Source organism: Tamandua tetradactyla, chromosome 12, assembly GCF_023851605.1.
Source record: "Tamandua tetradactyla isolate mTamTet1 chromosome 12, mTamTet1.pri, whole genome shotgun sequence".
Classification (NCBI taxonomy): Eukaryota; Metazoa; Chordata; class Mammalia; order Pilosa; family Myrmecophagidae; genus Tamandua; species Tamandua tetradactyla.
The window spans coordinates 35,477,007-35,488,979 of NC_135338.1; the positions used below are offsets into that span (position 1 = coordinate 35,477,007).

The 11,973-nt window shown below is 37.0% G+C and overlaps 1 protein-coding gene across 5 annotated transcripts in view; it reads left to right on the forward strand.

Moving 5' to 3' along the window:
• Positions 1-11,255, forward strand: part of GPATCH2L (G-patch domain containing 2 like) — a 56,395-nt gene extending 45,140 nt beyond the window's left edge. For 4 of the 5 annotated variants that reach the window (XM_077123135.1, XM_077123138.1, XM_077123139.1 and 1 more), the window contains one exon: positions 10,856-11,255. In XM_077123135.1, coding sequence (XP_076979250.1) covers positions 10,856-11,016 — 161 coding nt within the window. In that variant the 3' untranslated portion in view covers positions 11,017-11,255. The remainder of the gene's footprint in view (positions 1-10,855) is intronic. The other variant, XR_013160374.1, reaches the window with a different exon arrangement.
• Positions 11,256-11,973: the final 718 nt, after the last annotated feature.

Sequence of the window (11,973 nt, forward strand, 5' to 3'; positions counted from 1 at the left end):
ATCCCTTCAGTTCCAATTACCCAATATCTACCCTATTTCTATCTCCTGATGACCTCTGTTCTTAACTTAAATTCTCCAAGTTCATTCCTTATGTTAGTTCATATCAGTGAGACCATACAGTATTTGTCCTTTTGTTTCTGGCTAATCTCACTCAGTATAATGTCCTTAAGGTCCATCCATGTTGTTACATACTTCATAATTTTATTCTGTCTTATAGCTGCATAATATTCCATCATATATATATATATATATATAAACCGCAGCTTGTTTAGCCACTCATCTGTTCATGGACATTTGGGCTGTTTCCATCTCTTTGCAGTTGTAAATAATGCTGCTATAAATATTGGTGTGAAGATGTTTGTTTGTGTTTTTGCCCTCATGTCCTCTGAGTAGATACCTAACAATGGTATTGCCGGGTCATATGGCAATTCTATACTTAGCTTGCTGAGGAACTGCCAAACTGCCTTCCACAGCAGTTGTACCAGTTGACATTCCCACCAACAGTGGATAAGTGTGCCTCTTTCTCCACATCCTCTCCAGCACTTGTCGTTTTCTGTTTTATTGATAATGGCCATTCTGGTGGGTATGAGATGATATCTTATTGTAGTTTTAATTTGCAGTTTCCTAATAGCCAGGGAAGTTGAGCATCTTTTCATGTGCTTTTTGTCCATTTGTATTCCCTCTTCTGAGAAGTGTCTGTTCAAGTTTTTTGCCTATTTTGTAATTGGGTTGTCTGTCTTTTTGTTGTTGAGTTGAACAATCTCTTTATATATTCTGGATACTAGATCTTTATCTGATATATTGTTTCCAAATATTGACTCCCATTGTGTAGGCTGTCTTTTTATTTTCTTGATGAAGTTCTTTGATGCATAAAAGTGTTTAATTTTGAGGAGTTCTCATTCATTTATTTTTTTTCAATGCTCGTGCTTTGGTTGTAAGGTCTAGGAAACCACCTCCTATTATATGATTTATATTTCCCTACATTTTCTTCTAACAGTTTTATGGTCTTAGAGCTAATGTTTAGGTCTTTGATCCATTTTTAGTTAATTTTTATATAGGATGTGAGATATGGATCCTCTTTCATTCTTTTGCACATGGATATCCAGTTCTCTAGGCATCATTTATTGAAGGGACTCTTCTGTCCCAGGTAAGTTGGCGCGACTGTCTTATCAAATATCTATTGTCCATAGATGAGAGGGTCTATATCTGAACACTCTATTCTATTCCATTGGTCAGTATATCTGTCTTTATGCCAATACCATGCTGTTTTGACCACTGTAGCTTCATAATGTGCCTTAAAGTCAGGTAGTGTGAGACCTCCAACTTCATTTTTCTTTCTCAGGATACTTTTAGCTGTTCGGGGCACCCTGCCCTTTCAGAAAAATTTGCTTATTGGTTTTTCTATTTCTGAAAAGTAAGTTGTTGGGATTTTAATTGGTATTGCATTGAATCTGTAAATCAATTTAGGTAGAATTGACATCTTAACTATATTTAGTCTTCCAGTCCATGAACATGGTATGTCCTTCCATTTATTTAGTTCTTCTGTGATTTCTTTTAACAGAGAGATCTAATTGCTCTGGCTAGAACTTCTAACACTATGTTGAATAACAGTGGTGATAGTGGACATCCTTGTCTTGTTCCTGATCTTAGGGGGAAAGTTTTCAGTTTTTCCCCATTGAGGATGATGTTAGCTGTGGGTTTTTCATATATTCCCTTTATCATGTTGAGAAAGTTCCCTTCTATTCCTATGCTTTGAAGTGTTTTCAACAGTAAAGGATGTTGAATTTTGTCAGATGCCTTTTCTGCATCAATTGAGATGATCATGTTTTTTTTCTGCTTTGAGTTGTTGTTTACATTAATTGATTATCTTATGTTGAACCATCCTTGCATTCCTGGGATGAATCCTACTTGATTGTGGTGTATAATTCTTTGAATATGCTGCTGGATTCTATTTGCTAGAATTTTGTTGAGGATTTTTGCATCTATATTCATAAGAGAGATTAGTCTGTAGTTTTCTTTTTTTGTGATATCTTTGTCTGGCTTTGGTATGAGGGTGATTTTGGCTTTGTAGAATGAGTTAGGTAGCTTTCCTTCCTCTTCAAGTTTTTTGAAGAGTTTCAGCAGGATTGGTACTAATTCTTTCTGGACTGTATGGTAAAATTCAGATGTGAAGACATCTGGCCCTGGACTTTTCTTTGGGGGGAGCTTCTTAATAACTGATTCAATTTCTTTACTTGTGATTGGTTTGTTGAGGTCTTCTATTTCTTCTTGAGTCAGTGTTGGTTATTCATGCCTTTCTAGGAAGTTGTCCATTTCATCTACAGTGTCGAGTTTATTAGCATAAAGTTGTTCATAGTATCCTGTCATTACTTCCTTTATTTCTGTGGGGTCAGTGGTTATATCTCCTCTTCCGTTTCTAATCTTATTTATTTGCATCCTCTTTCTTCTTTTTGTCAATCTTGCTAACGGTCCATCAATCTTATTGATTTTCTCATAAAACCAACTTCTGGTTTTGTTGATTTTCTCAATTGTTTTCATGTTCTCAGTTTCATTTATTTCTGCTCTAATCTTTATTATTTCTTTCCTTTTGCTTGCTTTGGGGTTAGTTTGCTGTTTTCTATACTTCTTCCAAGTGGACAGTTAATTCCTGTATTTTTGCCCTTTCTTCTTTTTTGATATAGACATTAGGGCAATAAATTTCCCTCTTAGCACTGCCTTTGCTACATCCCATAAGTTTTGATATGTTGTGTTTTCATTTTCATTTGCCTCGAGATATTTACAGATTTCTCTTGTAATTTCTTCCTTGACCCACTGGATGTCTAAGAGTGTGTTGTTGAGCCTCCACATATTTGTGAATTTTCTGGCACTCTGCCTAGTATTGATTTCCAACTTCATTCCTTTATGATTTGAGAAAGTGTTTTGTATGATTTCAATCTTTTTAAATTTATTGAGATTTGCTTTGTGAGCCACCATATGGTCTATCCTTGAGAATGATCCATGAGCACTTGAGAAAAAGGTAGTGTATCCTGCTGTTATGGGGTATAATGTTCTATAAATGTCTGTTAAGTCTAGCTCATTTATTGTATTATTCAAATTCTGTTTCTTTATTGATCCTCTGTCTAGATGTTCTGTCTGTTGATGAGAGTGGGGAATTGAAGTCTCCAGCTATTATGGTAGATGTATCTATTTCTCTTTTCAGTGTTTGCTTCATGTATTTTGGAGCATTCTGCCTCAGTGCATAAATATTTATGATTGGTATGTCTTCTTGTTCAATTGTTCCTTTTATTAATACATAGTGTCCTTCTTTATCTCTGTTAACTGTTTTACATTTGAAGTCTAATAGTTGGGTATTAGTATAGCTACTCCTGCTCTTTTCCGATTGTTATTTGCATGGTGTATCTTTTCCCAACCTTTCACTTTCAACCTATATTTATCCTTGGGTCTAAGATGTGTTTCCTGTAGACAGCATATAGATGGGTCCTGTTTTTTAATCCATTCTGCCAGTCTATGTCTTTGGATTGGGGAATTTAATCCATAAACATTTAATGTTATTACTGTATGGGTAGTGCTTTTTTCTACAATTTTGCCTTTGGATTTTATATGTCATATCTATTGTTTCTTCTTTTTGCCTTTACTGATAGTTTTCATTTCTACACTCTTCTCCACACCTGTCGCTCCTGTCTTTTTGTATCTGTCTCTAGTGCTCCCTTTAGTATTTCTTGCAGAGCCATTCTCTTGGTCACAAATTCTCTCAGTGATTTTTTTATCTGAAAATATTTTCATTTCCCCCTCATTTTTGAAGGACAGTTTTGCTGGATATAGAATTCTTGGTTGGCAGTTTTTCTTTTTTAGTAATTTACTGGATATAGAATTCTTGGTTGGCAGTTTTTCTTTTTTAGTAATTTAAATATATCATCCCACTTCTTCTTGCCTCCATGTTTTCTGCTGAGAAATCTATCCGTGGTCTTATTGGGCTTCCCTTTTATGTGATGGATTGCTTTTCTCTTGCTGCTTTCAAGATTCTTTCTCTTTGACATTTGACATTCTGATTAGTAAGTGTCTTGGAGTGCGTCTGTTTGGACCTGTTCTGTTTGGGGTATGCTGCACTTCTTGGATCTGTAGTTTTAAGTCTTTCATAAGAGTTGGGAAATTTTCAGTAATAATTTTCTCCATTAGTTTTTCTCCTCCTTTTCCCTTCTCTTCTCATTCTGAAATACCCATAACACGTATATTCGTGTTAAACATTTTGTTTAACAGAGCAGAATTTTTCAGTTCATGTTTTCTTGTTTCTTGCCCTGCCTGTATGGTGCCTTTTTTCCCCTCTTAGGAAGTACTACTTAGGTATTATAGACCCCAGCCAGACTTTCCCAGACCAAACTGGCCTCCTGTTAGGAGGAAATAGTCACATGCATCAGTTTTCACTGAGGGTGAGATCCAGTAGATTGAAAGGCTGTCCTATGAAGTGTCTGGGCTCTCCATTTTTCCTATCTTCCCCAGTATGTGGCGCTTGTCTGCCTGCAGGTCCCACCAGCATTAGGTGATGCAATACCTTTAACTTCAGCAGACTCTCCCTGCTGGGGACATGGTGGAGATAGAGGAGAGGTAGTAGTCTGGTTTTAATCACTCTACTTTTCCAGACCCTGGAGTCTGAACTCCTTGAGGGAGGCATTCCACCTGAGCTGGGCCCCACCCCTCTTCTGGTGAAGGCACAAGCTCCAGACAAGCACTCAAAGAAGCTTAATAATTTTGCCTGTACCCAGGGCAGTGGAGCCTGAGAAGCCTTTCAGCTGTATCCAAAGAGCAGTCAAGCCATAGAAAAAGCCAACAAAATGAAAGAGAAAAATCCTTTTCAGAGTAGGACCCCTGTTCCTTAGGTTTGCCGATCAAGAGCTTAAGTTGGTACATTGCTCTGTGTATCTCCAGGTCCTATGTGCCTCTTCCTTTCCTTCAGGACTCAGACCTTTTCAGATCCAAAAAAACAAAACCTCTTTTTTTTTTTCTTTTTTCTTTTTCTTTTTTCTTTTTCCTTCAGCACTGCCCCCTCTGTGCTGGGACAAAAACCAAAGACCTCCACTTTTACTCGAGGTTCAGCTGAGCCTGAACTATTTTTAGTAGTCAGAGTTTGTGAATTAATTCCACAATTGGTGTTTGGTTGCGTGCAGCCCTTGCTGCTGGTGCAGTCCCTTTCATTTCCCCTCTGGGAAGCAGCCTGTGGGGGAGGGGTGCCGGCTACCTCAGCTTGGGGTACTTAGAGTTCTGGGGGGCTCACAGCTGGTCCAGCTTGTCAAGACTGGGGTATGCTGTGTGTCCGGTCACTGATGTGGCCCCAGCAGTTGGTCTGTACTGTTCCTGGCTATTTATTAGCTGCTCTGGAGGACGAACTAAATCCCACACCTCACTAAGCCACCATCTTGGCACCCCTGCAGTAAATGTTTTATTTGTTGATTTACATTTTTACTTTTCACATGATCAGGCCCAGAATGGAACACTTTTGCATGTGTTATTTCAATTAATCTTTGAGATAGATACTCTTTTCATTCCCAATTTACGCTTAAGAAAACTGAGGCAAGTCACATCGTGATGAGCTGCAGAGTCAAGATCAGTCCTAGCCCCTTCTGACTCTTTGCAGGTGCTATTGTTCTATATGCAATAGGTTGGTTCCAAACTGTGACACCCCCCCCCACCCATCAAAACCCAGATCCTCATCTGAGGTTTTCAAAGCATTAAAACAAATTTCGCCTCTTTTATTTCTGTCCCCCCCCCCCCATCTCAATATCTAGGTCCTGCTTTTAACTTTTTGTTCTTTGTAAGAGAAGAATTATTGGGAAGAGTTTAAAGTTCTTAATCCATATTCAAATCAGGAAGTATTCAGGGAGGTATTAAATAAGACTTGAGCACTAAAAATTTCTCTTACTGAGGCCAACTCCTTTTCTCTCACTTGTTGAGAAAAAACAAGCCCCGCTTCACTGAGTATTTTCTTTATTTTTCCACCCACAACCTGAGTGCCCCATGGAGGTGAAGGACATAGCCTGAGCCTGTGCCATCAGTCAGTAGAACAAATGGGCTTGCTCTGCCTAGCATCAGGCCATCTTGGATTCCACCTCTTTTATAGAAATGAGTGATGAAGAGAGGTACGTTCCGCTTTGCTGCTGTATTAATACACATCAGGGGCCAGCTCCTGGCACTAAATCACGCTACTGCATACATCTGTTATCGGACTCTTCACCAGTGTGATGAACAAGACTGTAGATAGAGGCTTCCACATGTCATTCTTTATAGGATTTTCCTAAAAGAATAAATAGCTCAGATCTCTGCCAGCACTCTCCCCCTGTCACTAAGATGAATTCAGCTTCTTTCTTAAACATGCAGCCACAAATCTTTTCCTTTTCTCCTCTTCCCCACTGGTAGAAAGTTTTGAGTTGGAATTGACTGAACTTAAAGATATTAACAAGGCTAGTAAAATGAAGAGCAGCAAGGAGCAGCATGTCTTCCTTGTCTTTTTGTACAAACATACTTCAAAGATATTACAGATTTGGGTCCAGACCACCGCAATAAAATGAATATTATACTAAAACAAATCACATGAATTTTTTTGTTTCTCAGTACATATAAAAGCTAGGTTTATACTATATGGTAGTCTGTTAAGTGCGAAATAGCATTATGATTGAAAAAACAATGTATATACCTTCATTAAAATGTGACACAAACACAAAGTCAGCATATGCTATTAGGAAAATGGCACCGATAGACTTGCTTGATGCAGCATTGCCACAAATCTTCAGTTTGTAAAAATGTACAATATCTACAAAGTGCACTAAAGTGAAGCACAATAAAATGAGGTATACCTGTACTAATAATAACAAAAGGTCAGGGAAAAGGACCCTTTCATAGTGTTGCTAGGTGATCCTTCTTGAAAGTGTTGCACTTTTATTTTCTTTTTCTTTCTACCCCTCACTTTATGACTTTACAGCTGGCAGGTGTGATGCACAGAGCCACACCCTGGCATCTTAGTAAGTAACCCTGTAAACTTGAAACATCAGAATGAAGAATGTCCAGTGAGTTTCTACCTCATGCTGAAATGAACTAGCTGTCATGCTCTTAGAGGTTGTAACGGGAAAAGAAAAAATGGATTATTTTCTCCAGAATTCAGGAGTAAGTTGCTATTAGAAACAAAGAACTGAGTTGAAAAGCAGAGTTAATTTCTTTAAGATGATTTTCTTTATAGAATGGCAGAACAGATCAAAGCTTGAATTTGGAATGTAAATTCTAGTCCTTCAAAAAGTAAGCAGATGGCTTTAGGTAAAGAAGAATTGGGATGGTAAGAGGTTCTATTCAGAGCCCTGACTATTTTGGTTATTCCAAAAGCCTTTTCTGACATTCTTCTCCTTGGAGTAAGATATGTGCCCTTAGAGCATCATTTGGAAAGGTGTCTGACAGTTAATCTGTTAATTAGTGAATATCAGATTTTGTATACCAGGCCAGTGATACTAGAGTTTCTAGTCACAAGGACAGGGATTTTTTTTTTATTCTGTTTTGCTCAGTGCTGTACCGCAGCATCTAAAATAATGTCCAGTATATATAGAACAAATTCAATAGATATTTTTTGTATGAATGAATGAATATAATCTTTAAGTTGAAACAGTTATCCTCATTATTATTCCAACTCCACAGTTGGATTCAGTAGTTCTATTTTAGGTTGGCGCTTGTCCTGGTCAAAATCTTATTGCCTACTGTGTTTAAAAAAATTTTTTTTTTTAGTAAATGTTGAATGGCTATAAAATAATACAGAAAATATGTAAGGTATAAGGAATAATGGTCCAGCAAATATCTAGCTACCCACTACCTACTTTAAGAAAAAAGGAAATTACCTTTGAAATCTTCCCTCTCTCTTCAGGGACACATATTTTGATTTTGTGTTTACTATTTCTAATTCTTTGGTTTATTCAAATAATTTTAACATCTCTAAGTGATATGTTGTCTAGTTTTGCATACTTTTGAACCTTGCTTAAATGGAATCAAACTGTACCTCTCTTGTGCAAGTTACAGGTTTCATCCAGGTATGTTCTTGAAATTCATTCATCTTTCATCCTGCTGAAGTCCATTCATTTATACTACCGTATGTTATTCCATTGAATGCGTATGATGAATATACTACAAGTAAACATCTTGATGGACGTATGAGTTGTATTCTATTTTGTACTATGGTGTACTGCACTGAATATTCTTATACATGTCTCTGGGAGAAAATAAACAAAAGTTTGTTTAGTGCAGGGTTTTCCACTGTGGTTTGTGACCATGTAGTAAGCGTAGGTGTGATTTTGTGAAGTTTATTTTCAATTAAATATGAGTGTGAGTGCGTATGTGTATATATGAGAGGGAAGGAGAAATTTGTATTGGGACAGAAAATATGTTTCTTGCTGCTGTCGTTGAGGGTTCTGAACCTCAGCTGCCATACCCTCAAGAAATTCTTTTATATGTGTCATAATGGTAGCTTAAAGGTTGCTTTTACTGTAACCCATAGTAAGAAATTCATGTTTCAGTATATGTGGGTATAATGTAAATCTGCAAAAGACCCTTGGGTGTGCTATGCTATTTTCTATTTTTTTTCTTTGAGAAAAGAAGGTGCTGGTCATGACCCACTAAATTGATTTGGTAACTCATAATTTAAAATTACTGTTCTAGGTTTCATTTCTGGGAGTGAAATTATTGAATAATGGGAGCAACCTTTAATTTTGCTATATTTTAGTATAGAGTGGTTCCGTACAAGCTGGCGTTGGTGGTTGCACTACTACTCTCAGGGTGCATTTGGAAATGTGAAGATAATTTTTGGTTGTCACAGTGACTGGGTGTATGCTATTGGCATTTAGTGGATGGGGTCTCAAATGGTGAGTGTTCTAAACTGTACAAGACAGCCTGTACAAGCAATGATAATACTGTCCAGAATGTTGTTAATGTCCTTGTTGAAAAACACAGCTTGAATGTGTTATTTTCTCCCATTTTCCTTAGTGTATGGTTTTTTGGTGACACTGTCAAGTTGGAGGACTGGGGTGTGCTAGAAAGAGCACAAGGCTTATAGTTCAATATCTGAGTTTAAATCTTGCAACTTCACCAGCTCTGTGATATTCCTGAACAATTTATTTGATCTTTTGATGCCTCAGTTTCTGATCTGTAAAATGGAAATGACATCTTCAAATTACTTTAAAGAGTTTGATTTAAGAAGTAAGATCATGAGTGTGCAGTGTTTAAGCATTCAGTGCATGGTTCATGAGTGCTTAATCAGTGGTTGTTACTATGTATGAATTTTACTATTGAGTTTATTTATTCATTCAGTTAAACCCATTTTCTCAGATGTAGAAATTCTTAGTTAAATCTTGCTTTTATTTATTTATTTTTGCAAAGAAAAAAGAGAAATCTTATGTGGCCACTTGAGTTAATAGGACATAAAATATAAGAGTTAACAGCTCTGCAGGTGAAATCATTACCCTCCCTCTACATGGGACATGACATCCATGGGTGAAAATCCGCCTGGCAACATGAGCTATGACTCCCAGGGATAAGCCTGGCCCTGGCATCATGGGATCAACAATGCTGTCCTGACCAAAAGAGGGAAAAGAAGTGTAACAAATAGGGTATCAGTGCTGAGAGAGTTCTAATAGTCTAAATACTACTCTAGAGGCTGTTTTTATGTAAGCTTCTGTAGAAATTGCTAACTATCATGGTTTGTCAAACCAAAATGATCCCTGCCAACCCTGAAGAATGCCTAAGGCTTTATCTGAGATTCTGCAAAGATTCCATGCACTGTGATTACTTTCCAGAAACCTACAACCTCCAGTTGGGTTCCCAGGCCAGATAAATCCTGAAACCCAGAGCTGCCAGCCTCTCCAAAACGTCAACTATTTCCATCCCCCTATCCCATGTTATTGACAGCCCCTTCCAATATGAAGAGTTAGAATGTGCATAGCCCAAATATCGTTAAAGATTGGGAGAAAGATCAAGGGAGAAGGTGGAGTTATAAGAGACCAGATAGGATTTAACAAATGAGTATGAGTGGTGAATCATTAAATGATATTTCTTTTAGTCTCCAGCATCTTGGAGCAGCCAGAAGGAAAAATCTAAAATTGGAACTGTAACCCATACCAAATTCTGAATCTGTTCTTAAACTAATTGTTGTGGTGTGCTTTGAAATTTATTGTTTTTTAAATATGTTATTTTTCACAATTAAAAAAAGAGAGAGACAATGACCATTACATGCAAGTTTTGATCCTGGTCACAGTATCTATCAAGGGAGGAAAAAAGACACAAAAAACATTATTGGGACATGTGAGAGTTGGAATATAGCTTTATACCTATGTTAAATTTCTTAAAGTTGATAACTACACTTAAGGTAGTTAAATAAATATCCTTGGTTTTAGGAAATGCATATGGTAGTATTAAGTGTTCAAGAACTGTGACATATGCAACATATACTCAAGTGTTCAGAAACTGGATTGCTAAAAAGACAGAGACAGAAAGAGATGGATAGATAGAATGATATGGTAAATGTGATAAAATGTTAGGATTGATGGATCCATGTATCTGTTAGATACGTAATATCTATAAATGATAGATATCGTGTATCTGTTAGATACACGATAGACATAGGATTATGTTGGGGTTTCTGTATGGGCTCAGTTTCATTTTTGTTTCTGCCCTTTAAGTTTGAAAGCATTTCAAAATAAAGTTTAAAATTAAAAAATATATATATATATGTTAAGAAAATTTTCCTGTGATGTGCCTCTTATTCTAATTTGCCTTATTCCAATTTTCCCCCCTTGATTTTTTTTCCTCCTTACTTTTGTTGTAATAATCTTATCAGTTCACATGGAAGCAGTGGAGCTAGGCACACCAGCTTTACAAGCTCAGAAGTCACCAAACTCTGAGTGGATGATCAGGACTTCGGCAGCAGAGAAAGGCACTGGCTCAACTACAGCTACATTTTTTAAAATGCCACAAGAAAAAAGCCCTGGATACAGCTAGAGAGTGATATGTCACATACCAGGAGCCAACTGGGTGTTGTTGAAACAAATTTTAGACTTTGTTTTATACAGTCTCCCATATCTTAATTGACATTCCCAGTCCTTTCACCACTGGGACTGACTTTTCTTCAGAGCTGTGGACTCTTTCTCTTAGAAAATCATATCGTGGGAATCTTTTTTTTTTTTTAATAGTCAAGTATTGGACAGCAATTTTTTAAAAATCACATCTTGCTATGCTTATTTGTTACGTTATTATTTGCATCATTATTGCTGTCCCAGCATCTACCAATAGCTTCATTTACAAAGCTGTTGCTTTTTTTGAAGGTCTATCTTTGTTGAAAAACTAGTGAATGCTTTTACTTACCCTTTGTATAAAGCTTTTACTATCATTTAAGAAAGATGTAAATTTTCAACCAGTTCCAGATGAATTTAAACACTGAGTCAAAGCCTCTATGGAATTGTGTTTGTAGGAGGTAAGTCTTGCCTTTCAGCCTGGTCTTGTCACTCAGAGTGCCAATAAGATAAATCAACCAAGTTCTCACTTTGGGACCTCAAAAGAGACACCGGTGGCATGGGCCTTGGGAAATTATTCCATTTTTCCGCAGATGATCTTGTGGAATCGCCAGCAGCTGCATTGTACATTGCCTCTTCTTCAAAGTTCCTTTTCTACTGAAAAGCACCTATAGATACTGTAGTGATTGGTGTAATGAGGAAAATGATTTTGGTGTACAGCAATTTTAAAATAGTCAGTGGATTGTTTCTTAATATGTCATGTCACAATGTAAGCCTTTATATACTAAGCAGGACTTTTATTGTTAGTATTATAGGTCAGTAACCTGAAGCAGAAATCCATACTCTACTATAATAATGGATTCTTGGGCCATACTTTGGGGAGCAAAAATGTCTGTTGTCATGGCTTTATACATGGCGTGTTTATGATGGCTTAGCTGCATGAAGA